Raw genomic sequence first — 22,722 nt, forward strand, 5'->3', positions numbered from 1 at the left:
GACAGGCTGAGATGGTAGGATGCAGTAATGGAAGCGAGGTTGATGCAAAGACTGAACAAATAAAACCAGTTTGGTTGTTTTTCTTCCTTGGATTAAAAAATGCAACAGAAAGAATGAAAGTCATGAGAAGGGTGGATGAAAAGTACAAAAGGAAAGAGAAAATCGAAGACCTTGCCAGCAACATATGTTCACATCAATAACAATATGCTCTGATGAGCATCAGGAGACACACACACGTAGAAACACACTGGTTTATATTGCCCATGGGGGATATCCACTGCTGCAATGCACAGCATAGCCCCTCACCCCAGCCATACCCGAATTTCACAGCTAGAACCTGCTTTTAACCCTCAAAAAGTTGTGAAGTGCAGTTTCTCAGCCACAGGAGGCTGCTGGCCAATGACAGCTCCAGGAATGTGCATTATAAATGTCACTGTCCCATCAAAACAAGCCAGAAACACCGAGCTTTAAAGACACACTATGTAACTTCCCAACTTTAAAAATCTGCGTTTCTGATTCGTTTGATGGTACAGTGACATTTATCATGCACATTTCTGCATCAGTCGCTGTCCAGCTGTGTCCCAAGAAACCACTTCACTACCTCATCTTCCTGGACTCTGCCTGGCGCTGCAGCCGAGTTTCACTTTATGCACCGCGTCACAAGCTAGCAAGCGGACGGAAACACATTCGCCATTTTGGCTGATTCAGCAAAGAATTGCAAGAAGACATCATCGGCAGAAGAGCGGAAAAGAAAGAGAGAAAGCGACAGGGCAAAATTCCAGATAAGACTGTCTGATACGGGATGGAGCGATCTCAGAGTTCGGCTCGGATGAAGGTGATGCTGGACTAGCCATCGATGGGGGCGCCGCTGAGAAAATCTGGTGAAGCTTTCAGGTCTGAAAGTTACACAGTGATACTTGAAGTCTATTCCAAGCATAGGATGCAGTAAGGAGGCACAGTTCATCACTAAGTCATCACACAACCTGAGACAAGCACGTGCTAGCTGGGTTAAACCCTAATTCCAAAAGGTGTTGGTCAATAAAAACACAATCAACTTTCAAAATATCACAAACTCAGATTTTATCCCAATTTAACATTAAGGAACATTTTTCCTGAAATTGTTCCACAGTTTTAGATCCAGTTTGTCTCAGATTGGTGAAGCTCTGTCCATCTTTCCATCTGAGAGACTCTGCCTCTCTAAAATGCTCCTTTTATACCCAGTCATGTTCCTGACCTGCTGCCAGTTAAACCAGTTAGCTGTCAAATGCTCCTCCAGTTGTCTTTGATCTGGTGGTAAAAAGATAAAATGTCTATATCTGGAACGTTGTTTATGAGGTTATATTTCAACTTGCAATCAGTGTGTTCAGACTGGTGAACACTTGACTACAGTTTTTGTATTTTTATCTATCCATTTCCTTAATTTATTTCATCTTCAATTAGCATATGTCTGTCTCTTCTAGTCAAAGTTAAGTAATACAACGAATGCCATTCTTATTGAGCAGAGATGACATTTCACTTTAATATGTCCAGTGATTTTGCATATTCACCAGCAGCCTGCAGACATGCAGTCACATTCAGCAAATTAAAAGCTCACTGTCTCAGAGCTGGGTGTGAAATATGTCATTTGCCACAGCTCTTAATTACTCCAAAAATGAAGATTAAGAGGATGAATTATTGATAAAAGTTGGTATTTCATCATTTAAAATGAAAAGTGAATCCATTGGTTATAAATATTGTACGAGGCTTCATTATTTGATTAATATATTCCAATTTGCCCTTTATTTTGCCCTTTAGTCAAGGTTATATTCATTTAAATTTATGTGCCTGCCCACAGAGGGTAGAAAAAAAGAAAAAAAAACTCCTGACCACTACTACACTGAAAACACAAACAACAAATGAACTGAACATTTACCTAGCCTCTGCCCTTGATGCGTCTTGTATCATCTTTTTACTAAAGTCCATAAACACAGACAGACACACATACATAAACATGATGCCACTGCTTGACCTTGCAGTCTGCCTCCGCACAGCCAACACACACCTCCACCTCTGTGTCGGTGGCAGTAATTAGGCCATGCATCTGATTGTCATTAAGGAGCAGCAGCAGATAATGAACACACAGCGAAGCCACGCTCACCATCAAGCTGTCTAATGTTTCTAAATGGCGCGTCACTCTAAACATATGGCGGTGACTAGAGGTAAATGTAAAGCGTTCCCAGAGCAAAAGCACAAACAAACCCAACACAAAACACACACACACACACCGCCACACACACTCACTGTCCTATCCTACTTGATTTGCAGCTTATTGATAAAGACATGAGCACTGATCAAGTCTTTGTTCCACGTGCTAAAACCCGCCCAGCTCCACCTGGAAGCTTTAATTAGCACAGACCATGTTGTTCTCTTGGATACCACGTGAAGCTGACCTGACGTGCACTGGTTACAGTTTCAGATCCACACCTGCATACATCCTTGAACACTTCTTTAAGGTTTACTTGTGAAGATTTAGACATTAAAGTTAAATCATTATGCTTTAGATCAAACTACAAAAGACTGTTTCAAAACATCTAAAACTGGATGCATCTCACCTGCCTGCCCTGCTGTACTAGAACAAAACCTAAAAAAAATATCAGTAAACGAGTGTTTGGTGGATTTTTCTCTGTTGTAACAATTCCTCTTGGCCAGTCATCCAGTGTGGTTGTGTTGGTGGCTCTAGTACCAACAGCAGCCAAAGTGTGTAATTCCTCTCAGCTCACAGTTCCCACCCACACACCCAAATCTGCAAAGGAGGAGGAGGTACCAGACTGGTAACCAGTGTGAGGAGGAGGTACCAGACTGGTGACCAGTGGGAGGAGGAGGTACCAGACTGGTGACCAGTGTGAGGAGGAGGTACCAGACTGGTAACCAGTGTGAGGAGGAGGTACCAGACTGGTGACCAGTGTGAGGAGGAGGTACCAGACTGGTAACCAGTGTGAGGAGGAGGTACCAGACTGGTGACCAGTGTGAGGAGGAGGTTACAGACTGGTGACCAGTGTGAGGAGGAGGTACCAGACTGGTGACCAGTGTGAGGAGGAGGTACCAGACTGGTGACCAGTATGAGGAGGAGGTACCAGACTAGTGACCAGCATGAGGAGGAGGCACCACACTGGTGACCAGCATGAGGAGGAGGTACCAGACTGGTGACCAGTGTGAGGAGGAGGTACCAGACTGGTGACCAGTGTGAGGAAGAGGTACCAGACTGGTGACCAGTGTGAGGAGGAGGTAACAGACTGGTAACCAGTGTGAGGAGGAGGTACCAGACTGGTGACCAGTATGAGGAGGAGGTACCAGACTAGTGACCAGCATGAGGAGGAGGCACCACACTGGTGACCAGCATGAGGAGGAGGTACTAGTCTAAAGACCGACATGAGAAGGAGGTACCAGACTGGTGACCAGCGTGAGGAGGAGGTACCAATTGGTGACCAATGTGAGGAGGAGGTACCAGACTGGTGACCAGCATGAGAAGGAGGTAACAGACTGGTGACCAGCGTGAGGAGGAGGTACCAGACAAGTGACCAGCATGTGGAGGAGGTACCAGATTGGTGACCAGCGTGAGAAGGAGGTACCAGACTGGTGACCAGTGTGAGGAGGAGGTACCAGACTGGTGACCAGTGTGAGGAGGAGGTACCAGACTGGTGACCAGCATGAGAAGGAGGTACCAGACTGGTGACCAGCGTGAGGAGGAGGTACCAGACGAGTGACCAGCGTGTGGAGGAGGTACCAGATTGGTGACCAGCGTGAGAAGGAGGTACCAGACTGGTGACCAGCGTGAGGAGGCGGTACCAGACGAGTGACCAGCGTGTGGAGGAGGTACCAGATTGGTGACCAGCGTGAGAAGGAGGTACCAGACTGGTGACCAGCATGAGGAGGAGGTACCAGACGAGTGACCAGCGTGTGGAGGAGGTACCAGATTGGTGACCAGCGTGAGAAGGAGGTACCAGACTGGTGACCAGCTTGAGGAGGAGGTACCAGACTAGTGACCAATATGAGGAGGAGGTACCAGACTGGAGACCGGCATGAGGAGGTGGCACCAGACTGGTGACTGGTATGAGGAGGAGGCACCACACTGGTGACCAGCATGAGGAGGAGGTACTAGTCTGAAGACCGACATGAGAAGGAGGTACCAGACTGGTGACCAACGTGAGGAGGAGGTACCAATTGGTGACCAATGTGAGGAGGAGGTACCAGACTGGTGACCAGCATGAGAAGGAGGTAACAGACTGGTGACCAGCGTGAGGAGGAGGTACCAGACAAGTGACCAGCGTGTGGAGGAGGTACCAGATTGGTGACCAGCGTGAGAAGGAGGTACCAGACTGGTGACCAGTGTGAGGAGGAGGTACCAGACTGGTGACCAGTGTGAGGAGGAGGTACCAGACTGGTGACCAGTATGAGGAGGAGGTACCAGACTAGTGACCGACATGAGAAGGAGGTACCAGACTGGTGACCAGCATGAGGAGGAGGTACTAGTCTGGTGACCAGCGTGAGGAGGAGGTACCAATTGGTGACCAATCTGAGGAGGAGGTACCAGACTGGTGACCAGCATGAGAAGGAGGTACCAGACTGGTGACCAACGTGAGGAGGAGGTACCAGACTGGTGACCAGCGTGAGGAGGAAGTACCAGACTAGTGACCAATATGAGGAGGAGGTACCAGACTGGAGACCGGCATGAGGAGGTGGCACCAGACTGGTGACTGGTATGAGGAGGAGATACCAGACTGGAGACCGACATGAGGAGGAGGTACCAGACTGGTGACCAGCATGAGGAGGAGGTACCAGATTGGTGACCAGCATGAGGAGGAGGTACCAGACTGGTGACCAACGTGAGGAGGAGGTACCAGACTGGTGTACGCCGTGAGGAGGAGGTACCAGACTGGAGACCGGCGTGTGGAGGAGGTATCAAACTGGTGACCGGCGTGAGGAGGAAGTACCAGACTGGAGACCGGCGAGAGGAGGAGGTACCAGTCTGGAGACCGGCATGAGGAGGAGGTACCAGACTGGTGGCAGGTATGAGGAGGAGGTACCAGACTAGTGTACGGCGTGAGGAGGAGGATGTACTAGACTGGAGACCGACATGAGGAGGAGGTACTAGACTGGAGACCGGCGTGAGGAGGAGGCACCAGACTGGTGACTGGTATGAGGAGGAGGTATCAGACTGGTGACCGGCATGAGGAGGAGGTACCAGACTGGTGACCGGAATGAGGAGGAGGTACCAGACTGGTGACCGGAATGAGGAGGAGGTACCAGACTGGTGACCGGCATGAGGAGGAGGTACCAGACTGGTGACCGGAATGAGGAGGAGGTACCAGACTGGAGACCAATATGAGGAGGAGGTACCAGACTGGTGACCGGCATGAGGAGGAGGTACCAGACTGGTGACCGGAATGAGGAGGAGGTACCAGACTGGAGACCAGTATGAGGAGGAGGTACCAGACTGGTGACCGGAATGAGGAGGAGGTACCAGACTGGAGACCAGTATGAGGAGGAGGTACCAGGACATTGTAACTGTTTCCGGATCTTGTTAAATAAAGACATTGTTGAATTACCAACATCTCTTGTTTCCTCTTCAATCTTCTAGTAAATGACACCAAAACAAAGTCAACAGCAGAATCAGCTGTTTGCCAGAGAAGACATGGCAAGTTTATCATTGGAACAGCCCACATATGCAGCTCAGCTGCTCATCCCACACATGCATTTTCCAAACGTGGCTCCATTTACAAGGAAATAAACAGACTTTCCAACAGTGTCGGATTTATTACCATGAAGCTTTGTTACAACACAGAAACGACCAAACACTCATTTACTGACCTTCTGAGCCAAGTTCAGTTTCTCTCCTACTCCGACTTCATCTGTCCTGAAATGTCCAAAATGTCATCACATTTTCATTCTAAGAATTTGTGTAAAGAATCCAGAATCTTTACTTGTGTTAAAATATTTCCACAGAAAGACAAAACAAGTAGTGAAAAGACTTTTCTGTCTCCTGGAAGAACTTGTTCAGTGTAATTAGTCGATGTTTGGTTGATTGTTTGTCTGACCAGAATACCCATGATGGGGAAAGTGTGATCTAAACACTGTAAGCATGGGTTTGAGCTGTAAAGCAGAAAATAGCAATAATTTACCTCAGTTTGTTGTTTGGAGGTTTCATGGATCAAAGCTTTAAGTGCAGACAGAGATTCATACAGATAATGAATGGACTCTTAATGTGCTGCAGGCAAGCCACTAATGGACACGCACACGCATGCAAGCAAAGACACACAAACATTCAAAAACACACTTTCCCTCTAAGATGTACACACACACACAGTGAGGTGTTAGCAGGCTAATGGCTGTCACCGTTGACTGATCACAGTGATCAGGCTGCTGCAGCTCTAATTGCAACTAAACAATCTGAAAACAACCAGAGTCAGATCTGCTGGAGGTGGAAGAGGGGTAGAGGCGGCCAGGAAGGGGACGGCGAGCAGTAGGGGAGAGGAAAGAAGAAGGGAAGCCATTAAATGAAGGAAAGAGAAATGGATCACACAGAGGGTAAATGAGAGGAAAGATGGAAGGAGTGGAGGAAAGGAGTCTAAAAGGATGAAAAGTTGTACACGTATATAAAGAACTGTGAGGAGTTCAGGCAAGAGAGCTAGTAAAAAAAAGTGCACATGAATGAAAAAATGTCTGAACGGAACAAAGTTAAAGTTAGAGGAGTTAAGTATAACTCGTGAAATCAATCATCAGCTCTGATGATGAAACATCATGTCATTCTGAACGAGTTTCACGCCTGCTTCATGCATGTTGTGTGTTCGTTGCATTTTCAGATGTCTAGCTCAGATCACAGATGAAATTGAGGACCTCATTCGAACGCTAAATAAAAGCTAAAGCTTTGAAATTACTGTCCGGGAACATTAAAAGCCAAACAGCTGAACTCTGGCAGCTTGTCTCTCGGAGGGTCCCCTGATGAAGGCTACGTCTGCATCCATCTTGTATCTGCTGAGATCTCTGTAGTCAGTAAAAGCCCAGTGTCCTCTTGTGTTTATTTGCTGAATCAGCCACGATGTTCGTTAAAAACAGCCAGCGTGTTGATACCCAGTTGCTAACATGAAATGTGGTGCTGTAAAGTGAAATGCTGCAGTGAAGTGGGACTGAACAGAAAAACCGTGTGGTTTCTCAGACTTGGGATGCTCCATGTCATTAAAATGAGTTGGAAGCTCAGAGTTTTGGAAAGTTATGTTGGTCCCTAATGACAAAGTACTTGCAGAGCAAAGAAATAAATCAATTAAACATTTACTGACTTTTTCCCAGTGGTTATATTTTAACAGAGAACAGCAAAAGGCCTCCACACGCCTCCACAGGCAGATGCAGAATCTGAAGTCCCGTTCAGCTTGGAGAGCATTTCAGCCATGTTTTGATGCTTTACACAGCAACACACAAGGTGATCTTGCAAAACATCTGAATACCAAATTCAAAAAAGAAACCAAAGGAAAAGACAGCAAATTAGCTTCTCTACAGAGAAAAAACACACCACTCATTTCCAGAGTATCACTCAGTAGATGTGCTTTGGCGTAACTCGGGTTTAAGCTTCCTGCTAAAGGGACACGCTGAAGTGTCATCAGTGCCTTTGCCTTGTTTTCTTCATATAAAGTTTTTACTGAAAATCAATTGAATAGTTAAGAAAGCAGGCAGAGAAGAAATGAATGTGCGCTTGTTTGCGACAGATAAATAGGGGGATACGGAGGATCAACCAGAGAGGAAATGGAGGGGCATAACCCAGAGAATATGAAGCAGAGAAAGAGAAAGCTTCGAAGCTCAACAGAAACATAAAGCACGACTTGTCATTTACCTTGAGGCCTTCCACTTGGCAAAGAGGCTGCTGATTGGCCAACGAGTCTTGCAAGGCTGTGAAGTGCTCGTGTGATTGGCTGGTGTAGAGGAGGCGGGCCTGGATGCAGCGGAGGGCACGGAGCATCCAGCCATGTTGGCGCCGGATCTGCCGCTGGAGCTGATCCCACTGGCTGGAAACCATATGGAGTATATCCTTCAGACCTGGAGGGACAGGAATGGAGGGATAAAAAAGAATAAGGGAGAAAGTATGGAGGAAAATAATGAAACAGAAAGAGATTTATAACAGTTAACCCATTAAGAACCAATTTAGCCCTTCCAAGGCTTACACAGGGCATCCTTTAGGTTTCTCCGTTCTTCCAAATGCTTCTCCTTCATTTTCTTTGCACACAGTCTTTGTGTTTGTCCCTGACTTCTGCTGGAGCCAGAACAAGCTAACTCATATGTGTCAAACTCAGGGCTCGCAGGCCACAATAATGGCCGTGGCTGAATTATCTTTGGCCCGCATGATCACATCCCATCACGATTAGGGCTGGCCCACTGATAGAGTGCATGCACCCACAAGTCCCACAATGCACTGCTGTGCCTTGGTCTGCAGCCTTTCCAATCCAAAGAGCCATTTTTCCCTCAGCCAGCTAAATAAAACTCCTTTAGAGCTGCAAATGTTACCAGACTTTCCAAAAAGGCAACTTAATATATATTTTAATGAAGAGCCACCATAGGATATTTGTTATTTTTTAAGAACCACATTTTTATTTCCATTTTTAGGTTTTAAAATAAAGAAAAACATAAAACCTTTAGCAAAAGAGGATAAACAGACTTTCTTCTACGGGATGTAGATATGCGTGGAAAATTATGTAAAGTAAAAAAAAGTCCCTGGTTTCCAACCTAATGACAAAAAGATAGATTTTAAAAAATATTTTAGCCACTTATTTAGAGGCATTGTGGAAGGTCCAGAGTCGCAGGTTGGAGACCCCTGATGTCGTGTTAGTAAACCAAAATTTACTGTATTTTCTTTATATAACTGTAGGCCTTCATTTAAAGGAAAGAGTCATTTTGTGCGTAACAATGCGATTAATCACGACTAAAAAATTTTTATCATTGCCCATATATATATAATTATTTATTGGATAAATAAGGAAACTGTAGTAATTATATAATGTGCCATAAATGTGTGTTTCTGAAATGTTCAGTATAATAAATCCTAAGATGACAGCAGAGGCTATGACTTAAACAGTCTGGCTGGACTGTTCTTTAAAGAATTATGGATATAACTGCCTATTGATTTTTATCCAGAGATGTAACATGGACCAGATGAGAAGAGATTAATTTATATCAGTTACAATGCAGGTCTGAATCCAGGATTTTCTATTCAGCCTTGGCAGATCTGTGCAGTCTGGAACTGATTATGTTGTTAATGATTATGGCTTAAACATTGGCTTAAATGTACTTCTCTGACTAATATACTGTACATAGATTACATTATCTATGTACAAGTAAGTAATGCAATAATGTGCATTTGAAAAGACTGCCAGCTCAACACGTTGGAAATCTGTCCTAAAAACTGCCTTTATATCAGACTACAGAGCAGTTAATCAACTGTACAATTCTCGCATCTCTGTCAACTTCTTCTGTTCCTGTTAGATTCACATACGCCACATTAACTGCTTTTTAGCATTAGCAGATTCAAGTAAATCTTCATTTGCATCCATGTATTCATCAGAATCTTCTAATATAAAAAATGATGCTCTGAATTGGACAGGTAACCCAGGTCCAGCATCATCACCAGAACCATAAGGCCAGAACTTGATCCACTTTAAGTTCAGCGAGGCATGGTAAATTTAGTTATATAGCATATTCATACATAAGGTAACCAAGTGAGCTGCACATGGTCAAAAGAAACTGAATTAAATATGATACAAAAAGACATCAACAGGAAATGCATCATTATCACTGAGCAGCAGCATCTGGATTAGCTGCAGATGTCTTAGTGATTTTGGAGAAAACTGTGCTCCATTACAGTAGTCAAGACTACTGAAAATTGATGATGATTTTCTAAATTCTTAAGCTGATAAGAGGCTGATCTGGTTATTCCTTTAATATGGATGTTAAAATCTAGCTCAGAGTCCAAAATCACACCAAGATTCCTGAATGGATCCATTGTATTTAACATTGATGACTGAAGCTGGAAACTTCTTTGGTTTCAGAGACAGTCAACACCCAAGTATTGATTTGGCTGAGACAGACAGAAGCTTTGTCTGGGACCACTAGTGAGACAGTAATATAGAGCTAAGTGTCATCAGCATAACTATTGTCAGGTATTTGGTGTTTCCTTCATCTGAGCTAGTGGGAATATGTAGATCCTGAACAATACAAGGGCCCAACATGGAACCTTGGGGAACAACACATGTCGATACTGAGCAGCAGGGGGCCCAACATTGAGCCTTGGGGAATGCCACATGTCGATACTGAGCAGTAGGGGGTCCAACATGGAGCCTTGGGGAACTCCACATGTCGATACTGAGCAGAAGGGGACCCAACATGAAGCCTTGGGGAACGCCACATGTCGATACTGAGCAGTAGGGGGTCCAACATGAAGCCTTGGGGAACTCCACATGTCGATACTGAGCAGAAGGGGGCTCAACATGGAGCCTTGGGGAACTCCACATGTCGATACTGAGCAGAAGGGGGCCCAACATGGAGCCTTAGGGAACGCCACATGTCGATACTGAGCAGCAGGGGGCCCAACATGGAGCCTTGGGGAACTCCACATGTAGATGCGGAGCAGCAAGGGGCCCCGACATGGAGCCTTGGGGAACTTAAATCTACAGTTACCACAGACAAGAAGTAGTTCCTGTATGTCAGGTAGGATTTAAATCTATTCAGAACTAGACTAGAGATTCTCTCCTACATTTCCTGTTGGTCTAAAACAGGGTAGGCAAGTTTAGTTCTACAGAGCCACAGTGCTGCAGATTTTAGATGTTTCCTGCTCCAACACACCTGGTTCAAATTAAATGGATCCAACAGCTTATTAAGTTCTGCTCAGTGAATTATATATTTGAATCAGGTGTGTTGAAACAGAAAAACATCTTTAAAAAAAAAAAAAGCAGCAGTGAGCTCTAACAGAACCCAAAGTGAACTTCTGCCTCTGCCCGTTGTTACAAAATCAAAACAAAGAAATTTCACACAGTTCAGTTCAGCCAGAGTGGAACGATGTCACTGGCCTGACAGAAAACAGCACTGATGCTTTTTGTACACTCTGTCCCTATTTAGGCTCAAAACTTGAGAAGATTTAGAAAATATACAATAACACTGAACGCGTTTAACACAGGAGTCGTTTTTTTTATCCTCTGGCTTTTTGTCTGATTTTACATCTTTCTCCCTCCATCTCATTCTCTGTCTTTATCTCTCTCCGTCTCTCTTTCGGCTACATTTATATGAGCTTTCCTCTCTGAAGGTCAGTCTGATAATCCAAATATTAATAATAAATGAAACAGGTTGGGGCTCGATTATGAACACCTGTATGTGTTTCACTGAGATGTATGTGTGTGGGTGTGAGTGCGTGCGTGCGTGTGAACACACCTGATTGGCTGGAGGTGATGACACTGAGCAGCGCTTTGCCTTCTTCCATTATTCTCTCCTTCAGAGTGCAATGACTGTCCACATTTAGCTTGAATCTCTGAAACACACAAAGATCAACAGTAGCGTCCAGATATTAGAATTTAGATTTTGTTTTTCTTGTATAGAAAAAGAAGCGCTTCTTATCATAGACAAGCCGCAGAAGTCAACAAACAATAAGTACAACCTAATCTGGAAGAAAAGACGCAGTATGAACTAGTTTCCTAATTGGAGTTTTTTCTAGCTGAGTTTTGTGAAATGGTTTTGTGTTGGAATATTAATTCCTCACTGAAACGACACGAGTTGCTGTGGTTCCATAAAGTCATGGTTCTGCGGTTCTGCCATGTGCGAGCTTTATTATTACCTCATTATTTCAGATGCAACCCAGTGTTTCCCCTACTGTAGTAGTAGTAGTAGTAGTGTAATAAGTAGTAGTGGAGAAGACCCTCAGCCCCTTATGGCAACCCCTACCCTCCTTGAAAGAAGTTCAAGTAGGTCGTACACAGTTAGACCGTATGAAATCAGAAGTCAAAAAATATGACGTGGGATTCCTCAGGGATCAGTACTTGGTCCAAAACTCTTTATCTTGTGTATAAACAATCTAGTCCATGTTTCAGCTTCTTAACTGCGTTCTGTTTGCTGATGATCAAACTTTTCTTTACACAGGGAGAACTTAACAGGTCAATAAAATGGTGGAAAGGGAATTCCTACTCACAAAAACTTGGTTTGATTCAAATAAATTACCACCAAATCTTAGTAAAACTCACTCTGGTATTCAGATGTTCCCATAGAAGGTATTAACATTAAGCATCAAAGCTAAATTTCTCTAGGGGTGATTTGAGGTGAAAAAGTGAATTGGAAACTACATATAGAAAATATAAAAGTGAAAATGCCAATAACAATCTCTGTTCTATGAAGTAAAGGACCTGCCAAATGACCAAGACTGTGGTGATGCTGTTTAACAGTCTGATTGTTCCCACCTCCCCTGTAGTACGGAGGTCTGAGGAAGGCCAGGTACAACAGTCGTACAATCAGTTTTCATTTTACAAAAGAAACCTTTAGAGTCATTAGTAGGAAACAGAGCCAACAAATCCTTTATTTTTAACATTAAAATTGTTAAAGGTTCAGGAATTAGTGGAACGCTGCATTTTGGAAATCGTGTTCAAAGCCCATAAAAGAGTCCTGCCAAACAAACTGCAAAGCAGATTTAAATAGAGGGAAAGTTGCTCTAAGTTGAAAGGAACAGAGATATTTGAAAAACCAATATTTAGGACAAAACTGAAGGAACGCTGTGTTACAGAGAACGGGGTCACACTGGAATAACTTGAATATGGAAATCAGAACAATAGAAACCGGTGTCGTCTCTAAGAAAGCAATAAAAACTGCAGCAAGCAAGTATAAAGACCTGAATTAGTTCAGCAGCATGTTGACCAGCAGTTAGCTGGTTGGTGGATGATGATCTTACAGTGATGTACTATTATATGCTGAAATATCATTCACTGTTAATGGATATGATCACATGCTTGATAATAAAAAGAATGGAGATGTGATAAAGGAGCAGAGATCATAAGCTTAATGAGCTTTTAATTTTTAATAAATGAATAAAAACAAATAAATAGGTTCAAGTTTATTTTGTTCTCTCTCGATGTCACACATGGTGATGGATGATCTGAATGTGTTTGTAGCCCAGCTGACAAGTACAACGCAGTCCATCAATGGAAATCTCTTCCCTTCATTTAGGATGACGTTTGAAGGATGCATCTGTCTTAAAAGCTCTTCCTCTCCTAAGCCTCCTCCCACCATCCACCACCAACATGGACAGGATGTTCTAAGAATAGGCGGGGCATTTTATAAGTGATCTGATTGGCCAGGAGGTGGAGCTTTTATACTCATCGATCTCTTATCCAGAACATAACCTGCTCCAGAGAAGGTTAGCCATTCAGCATAAGTTACCATGGTGATTTACTTGGTAAGGGTTACCCCGGGTTGACCCAGAAGTTACCCGGATAAGAGAAGATCCAGCTTCCTGCTTCAGGCCTCAGGTTCATCAAGGCCAAGACAAATGTCCATTTATACAGCTGCTTTTCTAGCTAGAGACAGTTTGCTGTTGAGTGGGATTGAGGGGGATGGGGCTTTCTGTTTTCTGACTTTGTGTGTGTGTGTGTGTGTGTGAGTGAGAGAGAGAGAGAGAGAGAGAGAGAGAGAGAGAGAGAGAGAGAGAGAGAGAGAGAGAGAGAGAGAGAGAGAGATTAGGTGTGTGTGCTTTGATTTGTTTTGTGATCAATTTGGGTGTGACTGCTTGTTTTTAAGATGGAAAAACTGTATCGATGTTATGCATGAAAATTGTTTTATTAATAAAGTTTGATTTGATTGAAAAACAGAGGAGAGAATAGATATGATCCAGTACGAATAGATGATAAATGGATAGATGGTTGGATAGAAAGACAGAGGCTGAAAACAGCCCGGGGCAGTGTTGGCAAACACTCCAGTCAGGTCTCTGAACACCATTACAGCCTTTCTGATGTGATCCATGTGTGAATGTGTGTGTGTGTGTGTGTGTGTGTGTGTGTGTGTGTGTGTGTGTGTGTGAGAGAGAGAGAGAGAGCGAGAGAGAGAGAGAGAGAATGTGTGTGTATGTGTGTTTATCAATCTGCTCAAGCTCCAAGACTTAACCACCTCTGACAACCTGCTGTGCTGCAGTGAGAAAACCGAAATATTCAGTCACACACGTGCACATACATGTACACACACACACACCCATGTACACACCTACACACACACATAGACATGTACACACATACACAAACATACACAGACATGTACACACATACACAAACACACATACACATGTACACACATACACACACACACACCTACATATGCACACATATGTACACACCTACGCGCACACACACACACACACACCCATGTACACACCTACATACACACATAGACATGTACACACATACACAAACACACATACACATGTACACACATACACAAACACACATACACATGTACACACATACACACACACACACCTACATATGCACACATATGTACACACCTACGCGCACACACACACACACACACACCCATGTACACACCTACATACACACATAGACATGTACACACATACACAAACACACATACACATGTACACACATACACAAACACACATACACATGTACACACATACACACACAGCGTGGGCAGCTATTCTTATTTGCAGATACACCCGGAAACTTTTTGAAATTTCTTTAGCATTAAAATTGGACCATTTCATGGAATTAATCAAATCTTTTTTCCATTTCAGACTGTTCACTCACAAATTCACTCACACGACCAGAACCCCAGATTTTAAGTTCTGCCTTGTTGAGAATCAGCGCTGGTGGTGGACCACCGGTCGCAACGAGGTCAGAGGTCAGACCAGGAACGAAGCTCAGCGCGCATTCACATCAGGATTCTAACCTGGTTTGATTGGCTTGGTTTGCTATCACACTGCAGAACAAACCACAACAGCATGCAGTTAGAACAGCTGCTAGCAACGGGTGATATTCTCTAAAACACCATTGACCAGGAAGAAAAAAAGCAGGAGGAGGAAAGAAACCTGGCTCACCACTGGACCAGGACCAAAAACCTAAATCCCTCCAGTAAACAATGGGGCAACACCAGGTTTAAGCAGTCTCTGTGTTTTTGTTTTACTTTAGCGTTCAAACCTTTAAACCAGCTTTCCATGAGGCAACAGGAGAGACCGAGCTACCCAGGATGCTGCATTCGGGTCCCTGGATGGTCCGTTTGATTTCACACTGTAAGCCAGGAATCTGGAAATTCAGTCCTTGGGATTCACTGTTCCTTAAGTTTTAATGTTTCCCAGCTCCAACACAAAGGAAACAGCTTGTTGTCCTGTTCTGCACAAGCCATTAATTTGAGTCAGGAACCTGCAGGACAGTAGACCTGCAGGACAGTAGACCTGCAGGACAGTACACCTGCAGGACAGTAGACCTGGAAGACAGTAGACCTGCAGGACAGTACACCTGCAGGACAGTAGACCTGGAGGACAGTAGACCTGCAGGACAGTAGACCTGCAGGACAGTACACCTGGAGGACAGTACACCTGCAGGACAGTAGACCTGCAGGACAGTACACCTGCAGGACAGTACACCTGGAGGACAGTACACCTGCAGGACAGTAGACCTGCAGGACAGTACACCTGCAGGACAGTAGACCTGGAGGACAGTACACCTGCAGGACAGTAGACCTGGAGGACAGTACACCTGCAGGACAGTAGACCTGGAGGACCAGATTTGCTGATCCCAAACAGCAGACCAGACTTCAGCTCGAGGACTTGCTACCCGTGGAAATGGACCAGGATTCGTGTGAAGCAGGCCAACGAGCATCACTGTGAACGTGTCATTACTTTGCTTTGCTGGAAATGTGTAATGATTAAGCTATCATGTAAATATTAACTTTAGCAGCAATTATCCGGCATTTTAAAAGTTTTGGTTCAACTGGCAAAGACTAAATGTTTGACCTGATGAGATAAAGTGTTGCAGCTCATCTCCACACAGTCTCCATGTGCAGCCCCCAGTCCCAACTCTGCATGTCTGCCTCAGACATTCCTCTGTCTGCAGTGAAGGATAGATGGGCGACGGCATCCGTCAACAGATGACAAGGTCAGACCTCCACACCACCAATATTTATGGAGCGGATGCAAACAGTAGAGACGAATGGAACGAGATGCTTTAACCCCTCACATTTAGCTAGAAGGCTGGAGAAGCTGACTGCACCTAGGCATTATTTCTAATACCTTTAAACTTTACTGTGCAAAATATACATTTACTCTGACCAGCAGTCCAATAATTGACAAAAAAAAACTTTTTCAATAAACCAGTTAAGCAAATTCTTGACTAGTTATTAGTTATTAAATTTCAGTTGTAAAAGGTTAGCTGTGGTTAATAAAAGAATCATTTAATGCCTTAATAGCAGCATATCAAGTGTATATATGTGCTTTAAAAAGCTGTAAATATTCAGATGCACATAATCTTGAAAGAAATGACAAATCTCTGAGGTGTTAGTGGCTTCCTCTCCTCCTGATCTGCACTGGTTCAGTTCTCCCCTCCCAGAGAAAATCCCATGTTTTTTTAACATGTGAGCAGATAGTGAAGACACCGTGCTGTACATATCACATTTCAGTTAAAAAGCATCACTTTGCAACAAAAATCAGCCACATCTCCTCACCATCGTATTCATATACATCGACTTAATCCAAATAAAACCTGACAGTGTGCATTCTGCAATCATTACCGCCCGCAAACGCCGTAAATTACTTCAAATCTCATGGCTGATTGAGTAATTTTACAGATGCAGCCGCCACTCTGCCCCACTTTATTTCCAGATAAGCTGGTAAAATACCTCACAGCTAATAAACATAAAATACATCTATCAGAGCTCCAGAAAACAGCGTGACTGCCTGTGTCTCTGGGATGGGCCCGGCTGATGCTGGGAATGAATTAGGTTGTGCAGATTAGCCGGGCTATCAGGGAGCGATCGTATTTCAGCGCCTTATTCCACAAGCGATTCAGCTCCGTTTCCTCCGTTTAATATATGGAGAGCATAGAATCGATAAGAGTAAAACAGCTAGCCATCAATCACATGATGATAAGGCATGCAGAGCAAGTCTGCTGTATGCATGTTAGACAGCAGGCGGTAATAAGAAGCTATGGATGCATTTATGTGTCTGAGTGTTTGTACTCGAGAGGCAAGAAGAGAAGAGGAGCAAATTTCAAAAGTAAAGACAGAGCTCATCACAAAGAAATAAGATGCAAGGAAATTAGGAAGAAGGCTGAGTGCATGGACTGCAGAGCAGGGAAGCTGTGGGAGATTAAAGCCATCAAAGGTTTTCCTCTAGGAAAGTGCTGCTGGACTGAAAGAAGCTGCTCTGAAGCAGATGACGGAGCGCTGAATCCTTGTAAGAAACCTGGAACACTTCACGTTTGTGGCATTGCTGCAGGATTCCAGTTAAGTAGAAAAACTTGTTGTGACTTGGTGCTGCGAGGACGCAAACAAGGACAAGTTCGTGGTTGGTAAATGACACCCACAGACTGCATGAGCTTTTTCATGGATCTCGTGCGTTGTGGTTACCAAAAACTCTCAACTATTTTTATCATATTCAGCTGCGTTTTATCAGAGCTCACAGAATCTCACGGACGACCAGAACTGCTATAACAACAATAAAAAGCCTGAATATATAAAGAGATCAATAATAGAATAATCACATTTTCAATTTATACTATTTTTAAATTCTGCATCTATAAATTTATCTTTATTTTTTCACAGATTTATAGTATTTTATTTATATTTCTTATTTGCCCACCCTCCTACTTCCTCCTCTGCGACCAATAACCAGTTCACAGGAATGTAAGAAAGGGAAGGAAACCCAAGCCCCGCGCCGCTCTCGCCGTCTTCACCGTACAGACGCTGCAGTAGCAGCGTTTCACCAGCAGGGGGAGCTTTTTAAATCCACTGAATGAGTGACGTAACATCGGGCCTCGTTTGCGTCTGTGTTGCTGCTGGTTTGGTGCAGTCCTGTAAATCATTGACAGATAGCCAATTATTATTCTGTTCTATTCTATTCTGTTCTATTCTATTCTATTCTATTCTGTGTTAGGGGATGGTTAGACACACCCACCTCAACTCAATCATTTTATTTATTTGATTAATTTATTTTCTTTGCTCTTTTCTATGTCCATACATCACTAGTCTGTTTTCTGTAGCATAGATAACATATATTTGTTTTATTTTAACTGGGTAACTTCTTCTCAGTGCTTTACATTGAGCAGCCTATCAGCAGCAACCTGAATCAATCTCACAATGGCCTATCCTGACATGCGAGGAAAGGCAAGTTTATTTGGATGGCACAATTCAACGACAGGCTGATTCAAAGTACCGAAGCAGCTCTGGCCTTGAAGGTTGCAGCTCCCTGCTCTGATTAACATATGCACAGTGGTTTGGGAAGCAAACTGCTTCAAAGCCTGAGTGATCAGATTACCTGTTAGCATTAGCATATTAGCCTGGAGCACAGTGTAGGCGAGTCTTAGAGGCCTACGTAATACCATTTAGCTTTTAGCATGTGCATATTAGCAAGGCGCTGGGGGTGTGCAGCAGAGATGCTGAGATGACATTGAGGCTTGTCATTGAGGCTGTGTACTGAGCTACACTGATCAGAGCTCAGCGCACACACACAAACACACATTCACAGCGTAGAGAGGCCAGGTTGATGAGACATGATCGGATCAAAGACTCTTTGTAGTAACGATGATCAAATTGTGGTCATTCATGCAGACTGTGCATGTGTCTTCATACAGCTTTCTTGTGTTTTCTGAGCCAAGCTTTCATTTTAAGCAATAAAATGCACCCATTCTCTTTTTTTCTTCTCCCACTCTTTCCCTCATATTCCCTCCATCCTTCTACTTTTCTCTCTTGCTCTCTCGAGTTTCCTTCCTGTAATATTTCTCTCTTCCTATACTCTGGGCCTTCCCCACTCCCTCGGTGCCATCTCTTTCTTCAACTCTATTTTCTCCACCCAAATCCATTTTCTTCCCTCATAGCTCTCACACTGGTGTACATCCCTGTGAGAGCGCCTGAATTTAACAATGTGTCTTCGCATCCTAACATTGGCTCATTGTCCACCTAAAGGAGACTTTTATCACGCCTTGAAAGAAAATGTTTCCTGGACAGATACGTACACACGTCTGTTCAGAAGGGGGAGTGGCCTCGGGGAAGACACAGGTTCAAGTACCCAGACTGGCAACAAAGATAAGCCACCGTGGGCCCTTAAACAAGGTCCCAAAGCCCCCAACTGCTCCCCAGGTGCTGCATGGCTGCTCACTGCTCCAAGTGTAACTGGTGATGGGTCAAAGCAGGGGCTAATTTCAGTCTGTTTCTTTCAGATGTGTACCGACAAAGATTTCCTCATTTTCTCTTTCAAATCACATCAAACTTATGAAGCGCCTTCACATACCAAGAAGTACCCAAACACTGCCCAGGTAAAATAATGATACAAAATAAAACGTAAAACACTAATAAAATACACAATAAAACAAACAATACCTGCTCTCTGCAGGTATTCACTGTGCTAAGACACAAATCGTATCTTTGTATATACATGTACATATTACTTTGTAATAATATATGTATATATATATATATATATACATACATACATATATTCCATCATGTGTCTTTGCACGTCTCCCACATACCTATTAGTATAAAGTACAATTTAAAAATCCAGTGAAACAGCTTTTAAATATGTAGATATCTTTACTGAGTGAAAGTTCTTTTCATCATAAACATCTGATCTCGCCGCTGTTTACACTGATACACGCTTGGCAGCAGGAAGCAAACATACTGAGAAATAAAATATGAAATGAAGGAAGAGGCTAAAACACAGGGATGCAGAAAACTTGTTATGAAAACATTTTATTAAAATATTTCTCTCTTGCCTCCTCCTCTTCTCCACAGCAGCGTTCTAGCCCAGGCGGTACCGCCACTGCTGGCCCGGTAGTTTGATGCCACGGCGACCTGCGGTGAACACACGTTGGCAGTTCATATGAAAGCCAACATTATTTATGTTTTGATGTACTTCATGGGTACTTTGCAGACTTTTTTATCCAAAGTGATGTATATTATAAATACAACATTAGTTTGCCAAAAATGCAGTTTAGAGTAAATAACACAAGTTTGAGTTTGTATTCAGCCTGTAGTCAATAACTGCCTATAAATTCTGATCTGCCCACATTCATGTAAAATTATTCAGCACCTAATGTAAACAGTTCTACAGACATTTCTACTGACTTGTAAGCTGGCATATCTCTTCCCAGTAAACAGGGGACTGGCTGCCGTCAGTAAATAAGGCTCCTGGTGTCCTCGTCTGTCCCTGCAACATCCAAAATACCTCAATATAACTTAATAAAAAACGCAAAATAATAAACAAACCTGACAAGTGGAAGAAAATTACACCCCTGAAGCCTTAACAATAATTATACTGCTGCAATTTACTGCAGTTATTAGTCCAACAATGTTTTGGTCATTGTAAAATCTTCCTTTATTACATATCATTTACATTTAAATCTCTTTTTTCCAGCTCAGTTTGGGCAGTTCAGATCTGACCCCATATGTCTCGTACAGGCCTTCATATCAAGCAAACACGTTATTTCATCTCAGGATTTTTCCATATTTAGCTTCCATGCTACCGAAGGAAACATGCCGGCGGATAAATGTGATTGTATCTGTTTAGAGTTGTCCTCTGTGTAACTTCATGGGGGTACACTGTACGGCCTCACGAGGACCATTTCGTTTACGCCTCTGATGCCGCAGTGCTTAATCTGGAGGTTCAGCAACGATGAACCAACATACAGAACCTACAGCATTATTCGACTCTAACACTTATATCCGCTCTACATCCATGAAACCGTCTAAAAACCTGCAGACAGTGTGCTAACTGCTGAGTTGGTATAACCGCAGCCTCCAACAGATGATCAGATTCATCACTGTGGTCAGGGACAGAAGAGATAGGCAGCATGCTGCCGTTTACATTAGGATTATGATCAAATAACTTCATACTTACATCTGTACCAAACAGCCTCCGCGTGCACCAGCACTGTTAAGTCGTTGGCCGCCATTATTCAGCTTTGGATAACTGGTCGGAAGTCTCGCCCCTTCTGCTACATCGGCAAAATGGCATTCGTTTAGTGCGCGTAGTGATCATTGTTTCACACTGGATTTTTGGCCCGAGTTTAGGGCAGCATCGGTACTTTCAGTGCTCTGAGTTTTTGCTGCAAACTCACTTGACACCTAAACACAGTGTTGGAAAACAGAGCAGGGGAACTGACTGAGACACACCCAGCTGTAAGAAGAAGAGATGCTACACCCTGTTGATCATCACTCTGGAACTACTTTTTACACCGTGCCGAACATCACCCTGGAACTACTTTTTACACAATGCTGAACATCACCCTGGAACTACTTTTTACACCATGCTGAACATCACCCTGGAACTACTTTTTACACCAAGCTGAATGTCACCCTGGAACTACTTTTTACACCGTGCCGAACATCACCCTGGAACTACTTTTTACACCATGCTGAACATCCCCCTGGAACTACTTTTTACACCAAGCTGAACACCATCCTAGAACTACTTTTTACACATTGCTGAACATCACCCTGGAACTACTTTTTCCACCGTGCCGAACATCACCCTGGAACTACTTTTTACACATTGCTGAATGTCACCCTGGAACTACTTTTTACACCGTGCCGAACATCACCCTGGAACTACTTTTTACACCATGCTGAACATCCCCCAGGAACTACTTTTTACACCAAGCTGAACACCATCCTGGAACTACTTTTTACACCAAACTGAATGTCACCCTGGAACTACTTTTTACACCAAGCTGAACACCATCCTGGAACTACTTTTTACACATTGCTGAACATCACCCTGGAACTACTTTTTACACCGTGCCGAACATCACCCTGGAACTACTTTTTACACCGTGCCGAACATCACCCTGGAGCTACTTTTTACACCATGCTGAACATCACCCTGGAACTACTTTTTACACCAAGCTGAATGTCACCCTGGAACTACTTTTTACACCGTGCCGAACATCACCCTGGAACTACTTTTTACACCATGCTGAACATCACCCTGGAGCTACTTTTTACACCATGCTGAACATCACCCTGGAACTACTTTTTACACCAAGGTGAATGTCACCCTGGAACTACTTTTTACACCAAGCTGAACACCATCCTGGAACTACTTTTTACACCAAGCTGAATGTCACCCTGGAACTACTTTTTACACCGTGCCGAACATCACCCTGGAACTACTTTTTACACCATGCTGAACATCCCCTGGAACTACTTTTTACACCAAGCTGAACACCATCCTGGAACTACTTTTTACACATTGCTGAACATCACCCTGGAACTACTTTTTCCACCGTGCCAAACATCACCCTGGAACTACTTTTTACACCGTGCTGAACATCACCCTGGAACTACTTTTTACACCATGCTGAACATCACCCTGGAACTACTTTTTACACCATGCTGAATGTCACCCTGGAACTACTTTTTACACCGTGCCGAACATCACCCTGGAACTACTTTTTACACCATGCTGAACATCCCCCTGGAACTACTTTTTACACCAAGCTGAACACCATC

The 22,722-nt window shown here is 43.6% G+C and overlaps 1 protein-coding gene across 1 annotated transcript in view; it reads right to left on the reverse strand.

The window, feature by feature from the left end:
- The window catches only part of akap6 (A kinase (PRKA) anchor protein 6), a 315,131-nt gene that overhangs the window by 170,680 nt on the left and 121,729 nt on the right, over positions 1-22,722 (reverse strand). The window contains exons 12-13 of the mRNA XM_041971385.1: positions 11,443-11,539; positions 7,862-8,064 (exon numbers count right to left, since the gene is read on the reverse strand). Coding sequence (XP_041827319.1) covers positions 7,862-8,064; positions 11,443-11,539 — 300 coding nt within the window. The remainder of the gene's footprint in view (positions 1-7,861; positions 8,065-11,442; positions 11,540-22,722) is intronic.

Source organism: Melanotaenia boesemani, chromosome 20, assembly GCF_017639745.1.
Source record: "Melanotaenia boesemani isolate fMelBoe1 chromosome 20, fMelBoe1.pri, whole genome shotgun sequence".
NCBI classification, from domain to species: Eukaryota; Metazoa; Chordata; class Actinopteri; order Atheriniformes; family Melanotaeniidae; genus Melanotaenia; species Melanotaenia boesemani.